At 44.3% G+C, this 24160-nt stretch overlaps 1 protein-coding gene across 5 annotated transcripts in view; it reads right to left on the bottom strand.

Moving 5' to 3' along the window:
- Positions 1-24160, bottom strand: part of LOC126345346 (uncharacterized) — a 997319-nt gene that overhangs the window by 21893 nt on the left and 951266 nt on the right. For all 5 annotated transcript variants that reach the window (XM_050002094.1, XM_050002095.1, XM_050002096.1 and 2 more), the window contains one exon: positions 4730-6551. In XM_050002094.1, coding sequence (XP_049858051.1) covers positions 4730-6551 — 1822 coding nt within the window. The remainder of the gene's footprint in view (positions 1-4729; positions 6552-24160) is intronic.

The following is a 24160-nucleotide window of genomic DNA, read 5'->3' as shown; positions in this document are numbered from 1 at the left end:
TGAAATGTGTTTGACTGCCAAGAGAGCAGCGTGTGTTTGACTGCCAAGAGAGCAATGTGTGTTTCCTTCAATCACTACTATAGCAGAATAGTGTCAAGTGATCTTTCAAAGAACCCAAAGCAATTCTTGTCATATTTAAAGGCTATCAGTGGCACCAAAGTTAGTGACAAGTTCCTAGTAAATGCTACTGGTACTAAAATTGATGGTAGCAAAGCAAAAGATGAAATGCTTAAATTAATTTTCAAATGTTACTTTAAAAAGAAGACCTAGGAGAACTGCCCTAATTTAATCTTCATACCACTGAAAAGATGAATGAAATGAGTATTAGTGTCAGTGGTGTTGTGAGACAGTTGAAATAATTAAAATTGAACAAAGCTCCAGGTCCTGAAGGAATCCCTATCAAACCCTATACTGAACTTGTGGCTGAGTTAGCTCCTGTTCTATTACCTATAGCAGATCCCTTGACCAAAAAGTTGTACACAGTTCTTGGAAAAAGGCACAGGTCCCACCTGTCCAAAAGAAGGGTAGTGAAGTGATCCACAAAACTAGCCTCCAATGTCCCTGACATTGATTTGTTGTAGAATTTTAGAACACATTAAAATCTCAAACACAATGAGATATCTTTAACAGAATGACCTCCTCAATGCCACCCAGCATAGATTTTGAAAACATTGATAATTTGAAACTCATACTTTTCTCATATGGTATACTGAAAGCTTTGGGTCAAAGTAACCATGTAGATGCAGTGTTTCTTGATTTCCAAAAAGCATTTGACTCAGTACTGCACCTACACTTATCAAAAGTACGATCATATAGAGTATCAAATGAAATTTGTGTCTGGGTTGAGGACTTTTTGGTAGGGAGGACACAGCATATTATGTTGGATGGAGACTCATCATCAGATGTAGAAGTAACTTTAGTTGTGTCCCATAGAAGTGTGTTGGGGGGGCCCTTGCCGTTCATGTTGTATATTAATGATCTTGTAGACGATATTAATAGTAAAATCAGGCTTTTTGCAGATGACACAGTTATCTATAATGAAGTACAGTCGGAAAGAAGCAGCATAAACATTCAGTCGGATCTTGATAAGATTTCAAAGTTGTGCAGAGATTAGCAGCTTGCTCCAGAGAGCAGGGCAGTATTATCCGGAGCCTATTTATTTGAAATTATGTATGAAGACTCTTCAGTATGTACTGTACTTAAAGGTTGTTAATTCTCTCCAGGTGGGAGCTGTCCAAGAACCGGATCCTTTATGCCTTCCATAGACCTCTTTTGGGGCTGTCTGTGTCAAGCTGAAGGTTTCGGTAAACTCCAAGCTAGTATTCTGAAATTTGTAATGTGGTGCTCGAAAACATTGTTTGAATTATTGGGTATTTGATACTACTGACTGTAATTTCTGTTTGTTGTAGACCTTGTGGCTCTGCTTGGGGCGAGTTATTGGATTTGGCCTGTAAATGAAGTGGTTTGCATTTAGCCTAAAGGTACGCACGTCTGGGTCATACGTGTGTGCATATTTGTATTTGTACACTCTCTTACTCAGTGATGAGGAGCCTTTCGGGTTATTGGTGTACATTTTAACTGGCCATCTGCATTTGGTGCGTATCCAAATTACAGTGTCTGTTGGAACGTAAGAAGCCACAGTAGAGATATACACTACTGGCCATTAAAATTGTTACACCACGAAGATGACGTGCTACAGACGCGAAATTTAACCGACAGGAAGAAGATGCTGTGATATGCAAATGATTACCTTTTCAGAGCATTCACACAAGGTTGGCGCCGGTGGCGACACCTACAACGTGCTGACATGAGGAAAGTTTCCAACCGATTTCTCATACACAAACAGCAGTTGACCGGCTTTGCCTGGAGAAACATTGTTGTGATGCCTCGTGTAAGGAGGAGAAATACGTACCATCACCTTTACAACTTTGATAAAGGTCGGATTGTTTATCGTATCGTGACATGGCTGCTCGCGTTGGTCGAGATCCAATGACTGTTGGCAGAATATGGAATCTGTAGGTTCAGGAGGGTAATACGGAACGCCGTGCTGGATCTCAACGGCCTCGTATCACTAGCAGTCGAGATGACAGGCATCTTATCCGCATGGCTGTAACGGATCGTGCAGCCACGTCTTGATCCCTGAGTCAACAGATGGGGACGTTTGCAAGACAACAACCATCTGCACGAATAGTTCGACGACGCTCGCAGCAGCATGGACTATCAGCTCGGAGACCATGGTTGCGGTTACCCTTGATGCTGCATCACAGAGAGGGGCGCCTGCGATGGTGTACTCAACGACGAACCTGGGTGCACGAATGGCAAAACGTCATTTTTTCGGATAAATCCAGGCTCTGTTTACAGCATCATGATGGTCGCATCCATGTTTGGAGACATCGCATTAAACACACATTGGAAGCATGTATTCGTCATCACCATACTGGCGTATCACCCGGCATGACGGTATAGGGTGCCATCTGTTACACGTCTCGGTCACCTCTTGTTCGCATTGACGGTGCTTTGAACAGTGGACGTTACATTTCATATGTGTTACGAACCGTGTCTTTACCCTCCATTCGATCACTGCGAAACCCTACATTTCAGCAGGATAATGCACGACCACGTGTTGCAGGTCCTGTACGGGCCTTTCTGGATACAGAAAATATTCGACTGCTGCCCTGGCCAGCACATTCTCCAGATTTTTCACCAATTGAAAACGTCTGGTCAACGGTGGCCGAGCAACTGGCTCGTCACAATACGCCAGTCACTACTCTTGATGAACTGTGGTATCGTGTTGAAGCTGCATGGGCAGCTGTACCTGTACAAGCCATCCAAGCTCTGTTTGACTAAAATGCACAGGCGTATGAAGGCCGTTATTACGGCCAGAGGTGGTTGTTCTGGGTATTGATTTCTCAGGATCTATGCACCCAACTTGCGTGAAAATGTAATCACACATCAGTTCTAGTATAATATATTTGTCCAATGAATACCCGTATATCATCTGCATTTCTTTTTGGTGTAGCAATTTTAATGGCCAGTAGTGTACCTTAACGTATTGATTTTGTTTGAATTATTATGCAATTTTTTAAATGTCCTTGTACATTGTTTCTTGTTATCTTGGAATGTTAATGAGCGTGGCGCTACTGAAGCTTTAATTGTTGGTTTTCTTGAAAATAATCTTAAATTGCCTGTTTAAGTGTTGCCGTATGTTAATTTCTATCAAACTTCTTTGTTGTTTTTTGTGTGGTGTGTGTTGACAGCCATGTATCGGCAGCCGCTCCTATACTGAAGTTTTAATAGTTGGTTTCCTTGAAAACATTCTTTAATTAGCCGTTTTAGTATTGCTGTGCAAGGTAGTTTCTATCAAACTTGTTTGTTTTACATAAACGCAATTTTATGGAATGTTTTTTTCTTTGTTCCACCGGTGGCGTGAGGGAGATACTCACTTCTCGGGCCACACTGATACTCGATTTGACCCTCAAGCGACGCGCGGACCGCGTGTCGGACGCCCTAAATGGGCTTCCCAACCTATTCAGCTGGTGGACCCCTTCTTCAGTCGAAAATCCATGGCGGATCCCTAGTCAGTCAATAGCACAGTAACTTTGAATTTCAGAGCGAAACCTATGGGAACTGAAAGCTTCTTAATGCAAGTTCCATGTTCCCAATTAAAGAAGGGACCGGTTAATAGGACATGTTCTGAGGCATCAAGGGATCACCAATTTAGTATTGGAGGGCAGCGTGGAGGGTAAAAACCGTAGAGGGAGGCCAAGAGATGAATACACTAAGCAGATTCAGAAGAAAGTAGGTTGCAGTAGGTACTGGGAGATGAAGAAGCTTGCACAGGATAGAGTAGCATGGAGAGCTGCATCAAACCAGTCTCAGGACTGAAGACCACAACAACAACAATAACAAATAAACTGAAAATTTTTATGCATTCCCAGATTATAATCTAAGCATGAATTTAAAAATCTTATTATTTTAAAAGACTAATTTATATAGATGCATTACAGTAGTGTTACTGTTAATGTAGAGTGCTTAAATGAGCAAAAATGTAACTAGGCCTGATTTGTAATGAATTAATGAATACAAAATAATCCGAACTCTTGCTAAATACCATATTTGTGTTTGTACCAGTTTACACTTTCATAAGCTTTAGTGAAGTGAAAATTAGCTTATTCTGCTTTAGGTGCCAACGACCTGCATAAAATGCAAACAAGCACATACTGAGATTTTCACTCTGCAGTGGAGTGTGCGCTGGTGTAAACTTCCTGCCGGATTAAAACTGTCTGCCTGATCGAGACTCGAACTCGGGACCATTTACTTTCGTGGGCAAGTGATCTTCCATCTGAGCTACCCAAGCACGACTCACGAGCCTTCCTCACAGCTTCAGTTCTGCCAGTACCTCGTCTCCTACCTTTCAAACTTCGCAGAAGCTCTTCTGCGAACCTTGCAGAACTAGCACTCCTGGGAGAAAGGATATTGCGGAGACATGGCTTAGCCACAGCCTGGGGGATGTTTCCAGACTGAGATTTTCACTCTACAGCGGAGTGTGCGCTGATATGAAACTTCCTGGCAGATTAAAACTGTGTGCCCGACCGAGACTTGCCATTCGCGGGCGAGTGCTCTACCAACTGAGCTACCGAAGCACGACTCACGCCCGGTCCTCACAGCTTCTACACGTTCCCACACGTCGGGAAGCCCTGGTGTAGATGAATCGAGAGTGTGCACTCACCTGTCCGCCGTCCTGGAAACGACTGCAGCCTCGCCACTGGAAAGCCGCTTGTGTCCTTCGGCGGCGGGCTGCGCCCGGGCCGCGGCGGCCGTGGAGGCGGAGGTGCCGGCTGGCCTCTGCCTGCGCGGGGGCGGCGGCCGGGGGCGGCGCTCCTCGGCCTCGAGGCTGGACAGCGCGTCCTCGGAGGAGCTGGCGCGCGCCTGCAGCAGCTGCTCGCGGCTGCTCGCGCGCTGCACCAGCCGGGCCGCGCGCTCCCTCCGCGCCGCCGCCGCGGCCGCGCGCCGCTCGCTGACGCTGTCCACGGACGACGTGGAAGACGTGGGCCCCAGCTGAGGCTTGGCCGGCCGGCGCGCCGCCGCCCTCGCCCCCGCCCCCGCCGCCCCCGCCGGCTGGCGCTGCCCCTTGCGCTGCGGCGCCTCGCTGATGGTGCAGAGCGCGCCTCCGCCCCCGGCCCGCGGCTGCCCGCGCCGGTGCCTCCTGCCTCGGTCCTCGTCCTCCGCGCTGCTCGGCCTGTTGGAGTCGTCGTCCGAGTAGCCGTTGACCGCCTGCAGGATCTGGTCGGCGGCGCGCGTCAGCTCCTCCAGCATCGCCGTCTCGTGCTGGCGCTGCTCCTGTCTCGTGCGTTGCTGCATCTTCCTGTCCTTCTCCATGCAAATAATCTCCCGGTTCTCGTAAACCGGAGACTCCGACCTTCGCTTCCCACTCGCACTGCCACTCGCCTTCCTCGAACTTCTCTTCTCTACCTCCGTTACCTTCCGCGACGAACTCGCAGATTGTCCTTTAACCACTGCGCTAGACTTCCCAGAGATCTGCCTCCCGTTCTCGGGCGCCGCTTTCTTGCGCGCTTCCGGCCTGTCTCCAGTTTCGCAGACATTATCGTAGATGGGCGATACTCTTTTCGAAATTTTCTTGTCTGCAATTGAACCGTACGTTTCCTCCGCGCTTTCAGAGTCGTCGGAAACGTCCTGTTCACAATACTCGTCTTCCTCCACTGAGACGGTGGACGTCGATTTCAACGTGTCGGACTTCTGGGCGGCAGTGGCCGCGCCCTTGCTGAACGCCTTCTCCGGAGAAACCGATCTTCTTTCTCGTGTACCCGTAAACTTCACTTCTTCGCACATCTCAGCTTCCACTATCTGTCTTCTCGCGTCCATCTTGCCACTGTTGTACTCAACTTTTTCCTTGACGAATGTATTACTTCCCCTCGGCGTCGGACACTTGCTGTCCTCATTGGCAGAGTCTTTGCCAGTGACGAGCCCGTCTCGCTCGGCGGCGTATTTCTCTTTCTGTAGCTCAAACCTTTTCCTTTCGACCACGTACGTCCTGTCATTCTCTTGAGTCTTCCGGCTTCTGCGAGACATCGATCCCGACTCGCCGTCGCCGTAGCATCTCTCAGTGTAAGATATCGGCGCTCTGACTTTGGATGCTACATCGTATATTTTGTGAGCTGCGTCTTTTTGGTGCGGCGGCGCAGTCTGCTTGTACAGAGACTGATCCTCGCACAGACCAGCCTTCTCCGCGCGCATGCTAACTTTAGCCTGGTGGTGCTTCTCTGCCCGCGTGTCCGAAGGAGAGTAGGCAGACAGCGGTGTCGCAGAATCCGGGTCTTTCGGCGGTGTGTGGACGTTTTGGAACTTGCTCGTGTCCGCGGGCGTCGCGTCTCCCTCGTAATGGAGAGAGATGGACGTGATCTTGGGGTGTCCGGAGCGCGTACTCACGAACGTCTCCACTGAGCGAAGCCTGCCCGAGTCGTGCGTCGGCAGCGGCGGGCGAGCTGTCGGCAGCTGCCTCACTTCCTCTTCGTGCGCCGTTCTCAAGTACCCTGCAGACAGGAAGCAAATGCAACAGTCTCACGCCGTTCGTGGTACAAGTAAGTTCGCACTATTGGGCGAACAGCGGCGTGCAAAGGCGACGGTAGTAAGTAACGTATCACCAGTAGTAAGACCATCCCTGCACTCCTTTGTCCTTCCATGCAATACCCTGATTCTGGAATATTCCAGGAATTGAAACACGAACAGCTGCTAGCATGAATTTCTTACAAGTAGATACCTTAGGGGTTGCGAAGCAACTCCAATCGCTTGATACGGGCAAGTCTTCAGGTCCAGGCTGTATACCGATTACGTTCGTTTCAGATTACGCTGATACAATAGCTCCCTACTTAGCAATCATATACAACCGCTCGCTCACCGATAGATCTGTACCTACAGATTGGAAAATTGCGCACGTCGCACCAATGTTTAAGAAGGGTAGTAGGAGTAATCCATCGAACTACAGACCTATATCATTGACGTCGGTTTGCAGTAGGGTTTTGGAGCATATACTGTATTCAAACATTATGAATCACCTCAAAGAAAACGATCTATTCATACGTAATCAGCATGATTTCAGAAAACATCGTTCTTGTGAAACGCAGCTGGCTCTTTATTCGCACGAAGTAACGGCCGTTATCGACAGGGAATCTCAAGTTGATTCTGTATTTCTAGATTTCCGGAAAGCTTTTGACACCGTTCCTCACAAGCGACTTCTAACCAAGTTGCGGGCCTATGGGGTATCTATCGTCTCAGTTGTGGGACTGGATTCGTGATTTCCTGTCAGGAAGGTCGCAGTTCATAGTAATAGATGGCAAATCATCGAGTAAAACTGAAGTGATATCAGGTGTTCCCCAGGGAAGCGTCCTAGGACCTCTGCTGTTCCTGATCTATATAAATGACCTGGGTGACAATCAGAGCAGTTCTCTTAGGTTGTTCGCAGATGATGCTGTAATTTACCGTATAGTAAGGTCATCCGAAGACCAGTATCAGTTGCAAAGCGATTTAGAAAAGATTGCTGTATGGTGTGGCAGGTGGCAGTTGACGCTACATAACGAAAAGTGTGAAATGATCCACATGAGGTCCAAAAGAAATCCGTTAGAATTCGCTTACTCGATAAATAGTACAATTCTCAAGGCTATCAATTCAACTAAGTACCTGGGTGTTAAAATTACGAACAACTTCAGTTGGAAGGACCACATAGATAATATTGTCGGGAAGGCGAGCCAAAGGTTGCGTTTCATTGGCAGGACACTTAGAAGATGCAACAAGTCCACTAAAGAGACAGCTTACACTACACTCGTTCGTCCTCTGTTAGAATATTGCTCCGCGGTGTGGGATTCTTACCTGGTGGGATTGACGGTGGACATCGAAAGGGTGCAAAAAAGGGCAGATCGTTTTGTATTATCATATAATAGGGGAGAGAGTGTGGCAGATATGATACGCGAGTTGGGATGGAAGTCATTAAAGCAAAGACGTTTTTCGTCGCGGCGAGATCTATTTACGAAATTTCAGTCACCAACTTTCTCTTCCGAATGCGAAAATATTTTGTTGAGCCCAACCTACATAGGTAGGAATGATCATCAAAATAAAATAAGATAAATCAGAGCTCGAACAGAAAGGTTTAGGTGTTCGTTTTTCCCGCGCGCTGTTCGGGAGTGGAACGGTAGGGTGATAGTATGATTGTGGTTCGATGAACCCTCTGCCAAGCACTTAAATGTGAATTGCAGAGTAATCTTGTAGATGTAGATGTAGATGTTGATGAGGTATGCGTCTTAAGTAATTTTTTTAACGATTATGATGTCAAATATCGAATCAGTTAATGTGGTGCATTGGGAAGAAACGTACGTACATTATGAATATAAAGCATGAACAATTCTGAATGGACGATTAGACAAACATGTGCTCATTTCCATGATTTTCAAGGAACAGCTAATTAAAGCTGTCCGAAACACTAACGTGTAGATGACAGTAAATTTTTCTGTCCAATTGTCAGTTTCCACCAAGCGAGGTGGCGCAGTGGTTAGCACGCTAGACTCGCATTCGGGAGGACGACGGTTCAATCCCGCGTCCGGCCATCGTGATTTAGGTTTTCCTTGATTTCCCTAGATCGCTCCAGGCAAATGCCAGGATGGTTCCTTTGGAAGCGTACGGCCGACTTCCTTCCCCATCCTTCCCTAATCCGGTGAGACCCAAGACCTCGTAGTTTGGTCTCTTCCTCCAAGCAACCCAAACTTTACTAACAGATTCCTAAATGTTACCGCTTTTTCGATACATTTAGGAGGTCGTGTAAAATAGAACAGGGAAGAACTGCTACAAAACATCACATACGTAAGTAAAAATGAATGAGACCCCAAAGGACCTGTTGAATGTACAGCTCTCGAGTCTGTTGAGAGATGACGTTGTGGAAATCCAACAATAATTCACTGAAGTTACTGTTCAGCGCGGGGTAGCCACGCAGTCCAGGGCGTCTTGTCACAGTCCGTGCGGCTTCCCCCCGTCGGAGGTTTGAGTCCTCCCTCTGGCATGGGTGTGTGTGTCGTCCTTAGCGTAAGTTAGTTTAAGTTAGATTAAATAGTGTGTAAGCTTATGGACCGATGACCTCAGCAGTTTTGTTCCATAAGCCCTTACCACAAATTTCACTGTTGGTGACTGGCAGTACACCACCTGAAAGTGTCGAGCAGTTGTGTCGATGAGCTGTTGCGGGATTTACGTAACGTGATCCGGCGGTTTACTCGAGATAAATGTAATTAAGGAATAAATGCGTGAGCTTTCATTTACACAGACACGCTAAAATCGGAAGAACTATAATGTAGGTACCTATTATCCTCTAAAAGATAACATGCTATACTTTCCACACAAATCAAGGAATATTAGAAAATATACACTGTATTACAGGATTAAAAGGAAACGTCCAATGGAAATACTACTACGTGTTATGTTTTCTGAAGCCTGACCAGTTTAAAGAGCTTATTTTTTGGCATAATGTCTGAAAAACATCTGATCAAGATGGCTAGACCAGTCGCAAAATAACACGCATAACATTGGAATCGTACACCTGACTGAAGAGCCGAAAAGATACCATTAGTCAATCAATGCAGGAACATGCTACAAATCGCAAGTACCGAACATGTTTTGGTACAACGAAACAAAAAAAGTCTCTCGCTCTCGAAGATGTTTCTTCATAGTTGTTAGCTTTTTATTCTGCTAGTTGAATTTTTGGAACTTCGAAGTAGAGGTTTTGGATGGCGCTGAAGCAACATTTTTTTGATTGTTACACCATTCCATCGCGACGCCGGTGTCACAAAAGAAGTAGCTTTATGCGCCACACCTCACAAAAGGTGAATCTGTCTATGAAGTGGAACGTACGTTTCGCCGCTATTTCGAAAAATATCGTTCTCATCACGTTGAAATTAATAAGCGGTGCAATCCAAATTGCAGTTACCAATATAAAAGTACAGGCTTTGCAGATTTTTGACGAAACTGTAAGAAAGACATGTTTAGAAGTTTTAATAAATTCACTGCTCCATCAAAAATTGAACTTGTTCTTAGGCTATAATCATATATTAAGCTTTATAAACTGGGCGAAGCGCGGAAGTTGTGAACAGTAACAGACGGAATAACTTTTGGGCTGAATTCTGTCAGACGTGGTATAAGGAAAATTTTCTAACAGGATGGCTATCTCCATCTGTTGCAACGTTTGATTTATCGGGTAAATCAATATCCGCGGGGACTTAATTGTTGAACATCAGACTACCAAGATTTTCCTGACGTGCCTGATAGATGGTATCTTTTCAGCTATTCCACTGTTCTGCACAATATTACGACGTGCGATATAGTTGTCTTCGTAAGGTTCCTTTGCGCGATGATTTTAAACCATCCCACTGCCAGTGCTCGAAATATCACGCGGGAAAATCCAATGGTCTCTGCGGCTGGACAACTAAATATATATCTTCTAATTACTTCTGAGTTAAATATTTCGTTCTTTAACCGACCACACAAACAATAATCCCGTGGTGACATGTAAGTGATCAACTTAGCAAGAGCCGTTTTGAGAATGTCAACTGTTGAGAATCGAGCACATGTTTAGATAACGTTTTTTCTTCAAAATGATTGATGCTAGCTCTTCTTTAAGAACGGTTATTTCTTCCGGAAATGCCCTACGTAGATAAGGGAGGATGTTTATTCTAACGTCCTTTGATTTTTGTCTCTATCGTACAGCCTTAAAGCTTTGTTTTCACATTGCTCCTCTGTTTATTTCCCCAGGAAATGAGACTTACGCGTTATTAGGTTACTGAATACCGTTATGAAAACTGGAAAAAAAAAATTCTTAGAAGCATACTGACTGAGAGTAAGATTAGTTTTCATGACGTGTTCGGCTTTGAAAAATGTAGCTCTTAATAAAACCATAATGGAACAATACTGTTGATATAAATTTGAACTTACACCCAGAAATGAGTGAAAAACTGAATCATTTCACTTTTTGCCGAGTATGATAACAATGCTGGCTGTATCACTGTGTTCACATGCGAAGGCCTCGGAGGACGTAATTTCCACTGTCTCCCTTCATTATATGGATGATTCATTAGAAATATGTAAATACCAAGTGGCTGTAGTGAGTGCTCATGCAGTGTTCAGTGAATTTGTATTGTTATGGGTGAGCACGGAAACGAAACAAAGACAGAAGAGAGTCATCTCGATTGTGGCCAAGCAGCGTCCTAGTACTACGGTTACCGTTTGTCTATTATAGCTTTCAAAAACATATTCCATCGGTGCCTGAAGCTACAATGATTTCGGACGCACATTCGTATTAAAGCATTCTACCGGCTGCAAGTGAGAGAGAGAGAGAGAGAGAGAGAGAGAGAGAGAGAGAGAGAGAGCTCTGTCTGATTGCTAGATAACTTAATAAAATTTTCTTGTAGTCCTGCGAACACGACTTGAATATTTTGAGCATTTATGGTTGGTGATAACCCTGATGGGATGCGAGCTCTCTACCGCTTTCAAAGAAGTGTTCAACTTTGGCCTTCATAACTTATCTGAGTTCATGTATGATACAGGCAGAGACTCAGTAGACGTTGCGAACTTAGGTAATATTTACAATAAAGAAGGCGATTTTTTGTCAGCGCACAACCACTACATAGAGAGTTAGATACTTAGCTGCTGTTGGAGATTCTTGGTAGCAGAAGTTGGAACCGATCGGGTAGAAATACCTCTGGACTTTAGAGTGATGATTTTAGATAACCAGAAGATTGCTCTCTCTTTTATTTCCGACCTAAGATGATACAGACCTCTTTAAGAAATATTTAGAGTCTCTTCTTGTATTTAGGTTTGCGAGGGGTCGCATTTCTGGTCAGAGAACGTTCCTATTACGTACGTCATTCTCACATTGTTATGGGCATAGATTTTGCCTCTTCACGACGCTGCGCTAGTACAACATGACGTTGTCGACTTGTCAAAACTTCATTTTACATAATGGTGGAGGTCGACGTACACAGAACTGTTATCTGTTTGACGAGACAAGGTCTGACGTTTGACTGACAGCTGCTTGTAAGGTATTCATTGGTTGACAATCATAAGTGGTGCGTGTGCTACTTGCAACGACTGGTGCCGCTGTTTCTGCCAGCACATATGGCGTGCAAATGTGTTGCCTGTCGCTTATACAATAGACTGTTGTATCTCTGTGTGCAGGGGAGAGTGTGCTACCCGCAGAATAGTGTACACAGGAACATATAAAGTTTCCTGGTCGATGTTTCAATCTAGCGACCGATTTTAGAATCATATGAAGAAATTCGCACTGGAGAATGCTATAAACAGTTTCGGTCTTTTTTTTACCGTTTTTGTTGCTACGAGATGTCTGGATGAAATGGGTGGACGGATAAGCAATAATTCGGCAAATGTGCGCAACTCGTACCTTGAAACGGAAAATACAAATGAACTGAGTTTCTTCAACGACTTTAACAATTTTCTCTGCATCGATAATGGAAGTTTGTGTTAGTTGCAAGTAGCTTCTACTTCAAAACGTTTCAATTTGTAACTGGTTTTCGATAATTCTTCTTCTTGATTTGATTTCACTTACTGCTTATTGCTATTTAAAAATGCAGTAGTGACAAGATTTTCTCGATTGCAACACTTTTTAATTTGAATAGAATATTTATTCCTAGGTAAATGACCGTGTCGTACCTTTGGAAAAACCTTACTTTTCCGGAGTCCTTTCGGTAGTTTCAGAAAAAGATTGGAGCACACCTAAAGTGAATGCTGCCATTGCAAAATGGAAGGCACAGATGCAACTAAAAGGCATTTTGCGAGGAAATGGTCAGTGGGCAGGACTACGCCGACTAAGAACCATAACACGGTCTATGCAGATAGACAACGCGAATACCGAGAACAACTAGCGCCACAGCACTGCCAAAGACCCTCGTCAGAAGCTATCGATAGTGTATATAAATCACTAGCAGATGAGCGAGCAGCATTAACTCAGTCCTCCTGTTCTTTGGCCAGGGAGAGAGAAGGATTCCAAACAGAATTTATAAGCAAAAACCTTCGTCTTAATAGTCAAAAATGGCTCTGAGCACTATGGGACTTAACTTCTGAGGTCATCAATCCCCTACAACTTAGAACTACTTAAACCTAAGTAACCTAAGGACACCACACACATCGATGCCCGAGGCAGGATTCGAACCTGCCACCGTAGCGGTCGCGCGGTTCCGGACTGTAGCGCCTAGAACCGCTCGACCACTTCGGCCGGCCTCTTAATAGTCACTTGCTAACTTAGTCTCAACTACTTCCTTATTAACACTATCCCAAGACATGGAGTGCACCCAGAAACTCACTGCAGTTGTATCCCATAGGACGACCGATAAAGCATTGTTGCCCAGTAGCAGATTTTCCTGACTGTTTGTAACCGTGTGTGACGCTTAAGCTTTATACACTAACGCCCACTGTCCAGATGGTCTGGCAAAGGAAGTCATCCCACAACTGCAAGGGATACGGTAGACACCCATCTTAAGAAAACCAATATCGTCCTTTGCAGACACTAAAAGGGCCCTAATACTAGATAGTTATCGAAAACAGCACGTCACTTCGTGTTTCCGCAAAATACGACCAGTCCTGTTGGAAATGCTTCCTTTGCAAGGCAAAACGGCCGTAGACTTGGATGCCACCTCGTTATTATAAACCCTCACTCGGCTCGTCGGTCGACAACGCAGGGAACGTCTGATCTGATTTTTCACTATAACGATTCTGGCAAAAGGTGACTTCGAGGTGGGCTAATACACACTGATTCAGCAAACAAACTTTCAGAGCCTGAGATGACGTGAACCCTGTGCAGCAAGATAGGAAGTACCCCTGCATGCTGATCCGGATGTTGAAAACTGCCAGTCTGAAGATACAAATTGGTGCGAGCTGACTTCCTATAAATGGCATCTTCCAGTGGACCTCCAACCTCCCTCCTAACCAAGTTCCACTCCCACAGTGAAGCGAATATTCGTGTGAACTGAGTTCAGGTGTTCTAAGAAGCTGTTTAAATTCGCACCTCCATGATGCTAAATAATAAAATAATCGTCTATGTACCTAAAGAGGCATGCAGGTTTCAATGCCGCTGACCCCACTCCCATAAAAATTTGCCAGTAACAGAGGACAAAGGCCTCCTCATCGTGACTCCATCTGGCTGCACGAAGGTTTACCAACACTCATTCTTCACGCACACCATTTGCGACTGGAACATGAAAGAGGAAAGTGGTAGTAGTGCTACTCAAAGTACTCCCCACCACACATAATAATGTGGCATGCAGAGTATATATTTAGATGTAGACAAAGACATGGCGGCATCCAGCGGGAGGGGGAGGACGAGTGTCCCCATCCGCTCTCTACCCTAGGAAAAAATTATTTTCACAAACCGAATTCGAATCCTGTCTCGCCATATCTACATCTACATGACTGCTCTGCAGTTCACAATTAAGTGTGTGGCAGAAGGTTCTCCGAATCTCCTTCATATTCATTCTCTATCGTACTACTATCTAATAGCGCGTGAGAAAAATGCACTGTTATATCTCTACGAGCTCTGATTTTTGCAATTTTATTTCTATGATCATTTCTACCTACGTAGGTTAGTTTCAATGAAACATTTTCGAATGAGAGGAGAAAGTTGGTGATGGAAACTTTGTGAAAAGATCTCGCCGGAGCGAAAAACGTATTTGTTTTACTGACCGCTACTCCAACTCGCTTATCGTGCCCGTGAGACAGTTCCCTTATTTCTTTGCCCTTTTTCGTATCCTCCATCAACCCAGTCTGGTAAGGATACCACACCGCACAGTACTACTCCATCAGAGGAACAAACAAACGTAATGTAGGCAGTCTCGTTAGTAGACCTGTTGCGTCCTCTAAGTGATTTTTTTAAATTTTATTTTACATGTCTAGTTCCGTAGGTTCAAATTGAGGAGCAAATGTCCAAGGTCATAGAATGTATCAGTACATCAAATTACAACATAAAAGAAATAACAGGTAAAATAAAATGTTTACGAATCCCCCCCAAAAAAAAGAACAAGCCATACTTTTAAGTAAACGCAATCAACAATGTAACACAGTAATCAGCTTAATTTTTCAAGGAACTCATCGACAGATTAGAAGCAGTGGCCCATGAGGAAACTCTTCAGTTTAATTTTGTAACCACTTGGATTACTGCTAAGATTTTTGAATTCTTGTGGTAGCTTATTGAAAATGGATGCAGCAGTTTACTGCACGCCTTTCTGCACAAGAGTCAAGGAAGTGCGCTCCAAATGCATTTTTCCCTGGTATTAACTGAATGAAAGCTGCTAATTCTTGGGAATAAGCTGATATTGTTAACAAGAAACGACAGTAAGGAATATATATATTAAGGAGCCAATGTCAGAATACAGAAACTAATGAACAGGGGTCTACAAGAGGTTCGCGAACTTACATCACTTATTACTCTAATCACCCGTTTCTGGTCCAAAAATATCCTTTGAGAATAGGAAGAGTTACCACAAAATATAATACCATACGACATAAGCGAATGAAAGTAAGCAAAGTAGACAACTTTTCGTGTCGAAGTATCACTCACTTCAGATACTGTTCGAATAGTAAAAATGGCAGCATTAAATCTTTGAGTAAGATCCTGAACGTGGACTTTCCACGGCCATTTGCTAGCTATCTGAACATCTACAAATTTGAACTGTTCAGTTTCACTAATAATATGCCAGTTCTGTGAAACTGAAACATCGGGTTTTGTTGAATTGTGTGTTAGAAACTGTAAAATTGAGTCTTACTGTGATTTAGCGTTAGTTTATTTTCTACAAGCCATGAACTTATATCTTGAACTGTGCTATTCAAAACAGTGCCAACGTTGCATACAACATCCCCAAGCTAGTGTCATCAGCAAACAGAACTAATTCCTTGGGCTCCTCCTATTTAATCATGCCCCACTCAGACCGCACATTATAGCAATGCTCAGAAAGTGATTACAGTACATATATCTGATTTATCAGTAACAGAAACATTTTTACTACGTATGACTTTATGTCGTCGACCTTGTGCTGGTCGTCAGACACTTCCTTCACGATTAACCTTATGGTTTTAATTTTATTCTGTGAATTAGCTATTCTATTTGTGTACCATATACTTTTTGCCTTCATAACAACATTTTTAAAGACCTTGTAATACTGTTTGTAACGGGCTACTGTAGCTCGATTTTGAGTACTTCTTACATTTTGATATAATTCCCACTTTGTTCTGCATGATATCCTTATCCCACTACTCAGCCACCTAGGTTGGCCTTTTACTGCTAGTGCCCCGTTTAGAACGTTCTAACGGAAAGCAACTTTCTAAGAACACAAGAAATGTATTATGAAAAGCATTATGTTATTGGCACTATAAACATCCTGCCACTCTTGTCCCTTAACGAGGTTTAAAAAACTCTATTATCGTTAGATTAACTCCTCTCCATAATTTGTAATTAGATATAACATTTGTTTGAGTACAGAAACATTTTAGTGTTAAAATTTGTGCATCGCGGTCTGAAAGGTCATTCACACTTTAACTAACAGAATGCACATCTAGTAATGAAGAATGAATAAAAATATTTTCTATGGTTGTACTACTGTTCCCCTACACACTGGTTGAAAAAAAAAAAAAAAACCACAAGCTGCATCAGATCATATGAATTTAGGAGATCTTCCAACATCCTTTTTCTTGCACAATAATATACAAAATTAATACTGAAGTCACCACATACAACTAAATTTTGGTACTTCCTATTAACTGAACCAAGAACCCTCTCTAGCTCGAGCAGAAATGATCTGAAGTCAGAATTAGGGGACCTATAAATAAGAACAGTTAGAAGTTTAGTTTTGCGAAATTCAACTGTTCTCGCTCAATATTCAAGTACTTGTTCAGTACAGTGCCATGACACGTCAACAGACTCAAATTGAATGCTGTTTTTTTACGCACATCACCACTCTCCCACTCCGAAACACGTTCAAAACCAGCCAGCTAATCTATATCCTGATGAAGAAAGTCTCTGAATTCTCAAATTATTTAAGTGGTGCTCCGATATACCACTAATGTCAGAGGCAAAATCTATATGCAGTTCTCTAACTTTATCTCTAATACCTCTTAAACACTGTAGCGCTGAAGAAACTGGTATAGGCATGCGTATTCAAATACAGAAATATGTAAACAGGCAAAATACGGCGCTGCGGTCGGCAACGCCTAATTAAGGCGACAAGTGTCTGTCGCAGTTGTTAGGTCGCTTACTGCTGATACAACGACAGGTTATCAAGATTTAAGTGAATTTGAATGTGGTGTTATAGACGGCGCACGAGCGATGGGAGACAGCATCTCCGGGGTAACGATGAAGTGGGATTTTTCCGTACGACCATTTCACGAGTGTACAGTGAATATCAAGAATCCGGTAAAACATAAAATCTCCGACATCGCTGCGGCTGCAAAAAGATACTGCAAGGAAGGGACCAACGAAGACTGAAGAGAATTGTTCAACGCGACAGGAGTGTGACCCTTCCGCAAATTGCTGCAGATTTCAATGCTGGACCATCAACAAATGTTAGCATGTGAACCATTCAACGAAACGTCATCGATAAGGGCTTTTCGCGCCGAAAGCCCATTCGTGGACCCTTGATGACTGCACGACACAATGCTTTACGTCTCTCCAGGACCCGTCAACACCGACATTGGACTATTGATGACTGGAAAGATGTTGCCTGGTCAGTCGAGTCTCGTTACAAATTGTATCGAGCGGATGGATGTGTATGGGTGTGGGGATAACCTCATGAATCCATGGACGCTGTGTGTCAGCAGGGGACTGTTCAAGCTGGTAGAGGCTCTGTATGGTGTGGGATGCGTGCAGTCAGAGTGATATGGGACCCCTGATACGTCTAGATATAACTCTGACAGGTGACACGTACTTAAGCATTCTGTCTGATCACCTGCATCCATTCATGTCCATTGTGCATTCTGAGAGTTAACAAGCATTTCGCTCTCATTTTAATATATGGCCGAAAGAGTTAGTCTTTAGGAACTGTGAAACGAACACTTTTGTCCAGGACCGTGTGCCACAAACGGCTCAGATTCGCTGCGAGATGGGGAAATTCACAGGCGTCTATTGTGCTGAATGAGGCCTAGGCGCTGTAGCGTGCGAGTGAGACAGACGAGAACCTACGTCGTAGGGAAATCCCATAGAAGACCTTTGTGCCCAGGGAGACTTAGTAGTGTTAAATATGGCGCACCTAAGATCTGTCATAAAGGGAAACATTTATGAAAACTATTTAATTCTGTAGTAATTCAGGGAATGAAGACAGTAATATTAATCTACCATCCTTCATAAATTTTCATGGTGACCCCAATAAAACTTGAATATTGATCATATCTATAAAAGCTTAGGATTTACTGTTAAAGTGAAATTAACAAGTTATGTAACAAAGACCTGAACGCGAAAATCTGAACTCAAATAGAAGCGCTTCCTTAAAATGACAAACGTTCTAAATATCAACTTTGTAGCTTTATTTGTTTAAAAGATATAGAAATTTAAATTATCAGTATTTTCAGTTAAGCATCAGATTATCATTTCCTCCACACAAAACACATTTAATGATGACAGCATGACACCTTATTGAATCATTAGGTAATAGAATATTTGTTGTAAAGTTTAGTGTACAATAGTTACTTTTGTTCTTTAAATATTTAGCAGAAAGCACATTGGTGCAAGGTTACTGGCCGTGGCATTCAAAGATAAGGAAATTGTATTGGTTTTATGTAAAAGAATTTATCGTTTATTATGTAATGGATATTATTGTTACTTTACTTAGAACGTGAAAGTGGTCAAGCTTTAATTATTTAAATATGTTAAAATGTAAAATAATGTAGAATAAGCTGTAGCCAATCAGATGGACGGCATTAGGCGCACGGGAAACGCGGCCAGGACAGCCAAAGGGACGGTGTGGGTGGAGACGCGAAAGCGGACAGGATAGTCCTGATCTAGACACCAAAGGGTACAGTGCTGGTAGAGACGCGAAACCGGACAGGATAGTCCTGATCTAGACACCAAAGAGTACAGTGCTGGTAGAGACGCGAAAGCGGACAGGATAGTCCTGATCTAGACACCAAAGGGTACAGTGCTGGTAGAGACGCGAATGCGGACAGGATAGTCCTGATCTAGACACCAAAGGGTACAGTGCTGGAAGAGACGTGAAAGCAGACAGGATAGTCCTGATATAGACACCAAAGGGTACAGTGCTGCTAGAGACGCGAAAACGGACAGGATAGTCCTGATCTAGACACCAAAGGGTACAGTGCTCGTAGAGATGCGAAAGTGGACAGGATAGTCCTGATCTAGACACCAAAGGGTACAGTGCTGGTAGAGACGCGAAAGCGGACAGGATAGTCCTGATCTAGACACCAAAGGGTATAGTGCTGGTAGAGACGCGAATGCGGACAGGACAGTCCTGATCTAGACACCAAAGGGTACAGTGCTGGTAGAGACGCGAAAGCGGACAGGATAGTCCTGATCTAGACACCAAAGGGTACAGTTCTGGTAGAGACGCGAAAGCGGACAGCATAGTCCTGATCTAGACACCAAAGGGTACAGTGCTGGTAGAGACGCGAAAGCGGACAGGATAGTCCTGATCTAGACACCAAAGGGTACAGTGCTGGTAGAGACGCGAAAGCGGACAGCATAGTCCTGATCTAGACACCAAAGGGTACAGTGCTGGTAGAGACGCGAAAGCGGACAGGATAGTCCTGATCTAGACACCAAAGGGTACAGTGCTGGTAGAGACGCGAAAGCGGACAGCATAGTCCTGATCTAGACACCAAAGGGTACAGTGCTGGTAGAGACGCGAAAGCGGACAGGATAGTCCTGATCTAGACACCAAAGGGTACAGTGCTGGTAGAGACGCGAAAGCGGACAGCATAGTCCTGATCTAGACACCAAAGGGTACAGTGCTGGTAGAGACGCGAAAGCGGACAGGATAGTCCTGATCTAGACACCAAAGGGTACAGTGCTGGTAGAGACGCGAAAGCGGACAGGATAGTCGTGATCTACACACCAAAGGGTACAGTGCTGGTAGAGACGCGAAAACGGACAGGATAGTCCTGATCTAGACACCAAAGGGTACAGTGCTGGTAGAGACGCGAAAGCGGACAGGATAGTCCTGATCTAGACACCAAAGGGTACAGTGCTGGTAGAGACGCGAAAGCAGACAGGATAGTCCTGATCTAGACACCAAAGGGTACAGTGCTGGTAGAGACGCGAAAGCGGACAGCATAGTCCTGATCTAGACACCAAAGGGTACAGTGCTGGTAGAGACGCGAAAGCGGACAGGATAGTCCTGATCTAGACACCAAAGGGTACAGTGCTGGTAGAGACGCGAAAGCGGACAGCATAGTCCTGATCTAGACACCAAAGGGTACAGTGCTGGTAGAGACGCGAAACCGGACAGGATAGTCCTGATCTAGACACCAAAGGGTACAGTGCTGGTAGAGACGCGAAAGCGGACAGGATAGTCGTGATCTAGACACCAAAGGGTACAGTGCTGGTAGAGACGCGAAAGCGGACAGGATAGTCCTGATCTAGACACCAAAGGGTACAGTGCTGGTAGAGACGCGAAAGCGGACAGGATAGTCGTGATCTACACACCAAAGGGTACAGTGCTGGTAGAGACGCGAAAACGGACAGGATAGTCCTGATCTAGACACCAAAGGGTACAGTGCTGGTAGAGACGCGAAAGCGGACAGGATAGTCCTGATCTAGACACCAAAGGGTACAGTGCTGGTAGAGACGCGAAAGCAGACAGGATAGTCCTGATCTAGACACCAAAGGGTACAGTGCTGGTAGAGACGCGAAAGCGGACAGGATAGTCCTGATCTAGACACCAAAGGGTACAGTGCTGGTAGAGACGCGAAAGCAGACAGGATAGTCCTGATCTAGACACCAAAGGGTACAGTGCTGGTAGAGACGCGAAAGCGGACAGGATAGTCCTGATCTAGACACCAAAGGGTACAGTGCTGGTAGAGACGCGAAAGCGGACAGGATAGTCCTGATCTAGACACCAAAGGGTACAGTGCTGGTAGAGACGCGAAAGCGGACAGGATAGTCCTGATCTAGACACCAAAGGGTACAGCGGACGGTCGGTCCGTGGGAGTGAAACGATTTAGAAAATTTCGCGTTGTGTGGTATAGCAGGACTTATTGTCTGAGCGGTGAGCACCGCGCGCCTGGTGTGAACTCGTTTAACTTCTCGCGTAGTTAACGAGTGGAGTAATGGACTTTTAATTGGCGATGAGATTGTGAATGATCGAACTGTGTCAAATCGATATGCACTCGAGTGTAACAGTAACTCTAAGTACGACCACTTCCGCTATTAGTTTGCTTTCTGAATAAACATTATTCTAACCAAATAGCAACTGTGTGTCTTGCATCATTTGTGGGTCGTTAATATAGTTCCCGATATTATTATTACTGTCATTATATGTCATATTAACTTTGTATTTCGCAAACTTCGCACCATCCGGACAATTTAACCAAAGGGTCACAAGTGTCTAATTTAGGGCGTGTAATGCGACACGTGCGATTCAACCTCTAGACTTGTTTGAGCTAAGAGATTTCGACGAAGAGGAACCGCATGTGGGCCCGAACATCTTTGGCATGTTAAATCGCAATTCCGACGACCTTGGGCAATCCCACCAGGTCAGTGCGACATCCCACACGCCCAGAATTGCTACAGAGTGGCTCCAGGAACACACTTCTGAGTTTAAACACTTCCGCTGGCCACCAAACTCCCCAGATATGATCATTATTGAGCATATCTGGGAAGCCTTGCAACGTGCTGTTCAGGAGAGATCTCCACCCTCTCGTACTCTTACGGATTTATGGACAGCCGTGCAGGATTCATGGTGTCAGTCCCTCCAGCACTAGATCAGACATTAGTCGAGTCCATGCAACGTCGTGATGCGGCACTTCTGAGTGCTCGCGCCGGCCCATCACGATATTAGGCGCCTGAATCAGTTTCTTTGGCTCTTCAGTATAGTTAGATGAAATATGCTAATTCCTTCACTACATGGATATCTGATCTCCTTTGTAGATGATTCCTTTGTTAGAGATACTTATTTTAAGCAGGGATACCTATCAGCGGACTTCAATATAAAAAAAGGTGGAGCTCTAACACCAACTAACACAGGAATTTTTCCATGAGTGATCCCACCACCGACCACTACACTCTCACCTATAAGCTTTGCCAGCCTCCCCTTACCATACTTACTGAGGTGCACGCCATGGTTAGTGAAACCCAATCTACTGGTAGACTCAACTGGCACCACTGCAATGTGAGCCATGCTCTCTGCCATCAGTACCGTTTCCAGCTCCAGCGCAACAGCAACATTAAGACGACGCCGATCATGACGCAGAAATATTTGCACGAAGTACGCATTTGTGCTACCAGTTTGAGTAACAATCTTTTCTAGGTCACCAACTACATCTTATCCCAACCCCTTTCACCGTGCTCATCCTATCTAGTCCCTCATTTACGTTTTGTAACTGCATCTGAAGGGCTCAGACCTTACGCTCCTGCTCCTTTATCAACTTATTTCCACTAGTATAACGCAGTATTCGGTTTGCCTTCCCCACAACGTTAACTATGTGATCGTTTGAATTAAACTCTTCGTAATTGCAATTCCTAGATATTAAGGTGAACTAATAGACTCCTACCTCTAGATTTGCGTGATTTACCGTGTAACAGAAATTTAACGGATTTTTTTAAATACTCATGTGCATGATGGCACCATACGGATATCGTGTCTTAGTCATTTTGCAATTTATTTTAATCTTCCGATGACTGTACTACACGGTAAATGACAGTATCATCTTCGAGTACTGAGAGGGCTGCTCGGATTATCTCCTAAATCGTTCATACGGACTAAGAACAACAAAGGGACTGTAACACTTCCTTGGAGAACGCCAGATATTTTCTCGATGATTTCCCGTCAGTCACTACGGATTGTGACCTTTCAGACAGGAACTCACAAATTCAGACGCACAACTGAAGTGATATTCTACACGTATGCAATTTGATTGTAAGTCGCTTACGAGGAACGGTATCAAAAGCCTTTTGGAAATCTAGAAATATGGAATCAACCTGAGATTCTCCCTCTATAGCACTCATTACTACGTGAGAATAATGAGCTAGTTATGTTTCACAAGAACGATATTTTCTGAATCCGTGCTGACTATTTCGCAATCAATCGTTTTGTTCGAGGTAATTCACAATGTTCAAACGCAATATATCTTCCAAAATCCTATTGCAAAACGACGTGAGTGGTATGGGTCTGTAATTCATAAGATCACTCCTATTTCCTTTCTTGAATATTGGTGTGACTTTTGCAAGTTTCCAATCTTCAGGTACTGCTACGTATGGAGTTCTACATCTACATATATACCTCGCTAGCCGCCACCAAGCGGTGTGTGGCAGAGGGCACAATTCACGCCAAAATCATATTTCCCCCCCTCCGTTCCACTCGTGGATCGCACGAGGGAAAAACGACTGTCTGAACGCCCTTAGTACGAGCTCAAATTTCACTTACCATTGAATGGTAATCATTGCGCGATTTGAAAGTTGGCGGTAATAATATATGCTCTACATCCTCGGCGAAGATCGGATTTCGGAATTTAGTGAGCAGCCCCTTCCGCGCGTCGTCTATCTACAAGTGTATCACACTTCAAACTTTCTATGAAATTTGTAACGCTCTCGCGATGGCTAAATGTACCAGTCACGAATCTTGCCGCTCTTCTTTGAACCTTCTCAATCTCTCCTATGAGACCCGATTGGTAAGGGTCCCATACAGACGAACAATAGGCCTACTCTAAGACTGGACGGACTAACGTATTGTAAGCAATTTCCTCTGTTGAAGGACGGCATCGCTTCAGGATTCTACCAATAAACCGCAATCTAGAGCTCGCCTTGCCCGTTACTTGTGTAATCTAATCATTCTATTTGAGATCATTTCGTATAGTCACACCCAGATACTTGACGGATGTTACCGCCTTTATTTTGTACTCGTACGTTAATGGGGGTTTTCGCCTTGTTATACGCAGTAGGTTA

The sequence above is a fragment of the Schistocerca gregaria genome, chromosome 1 (genome assembly GCF_023897955.1).
Source record: "Schistocerca gregaria isolate iqSchGreg1 chromosome 1, iqSchGreg1.2, whole genome shotgun sequence".
NCBI lineage: Eukaryota > Metazoa > Arthropoda > Insecta > Orthoptera > Acrididae > Schistocerca > Schistocerca gregaria.
The sequence above is the reverse complement of the archived record's forward strand: the minus strand, read 5'-3'. Positions and strand labels throughout refer to the sequence as shown.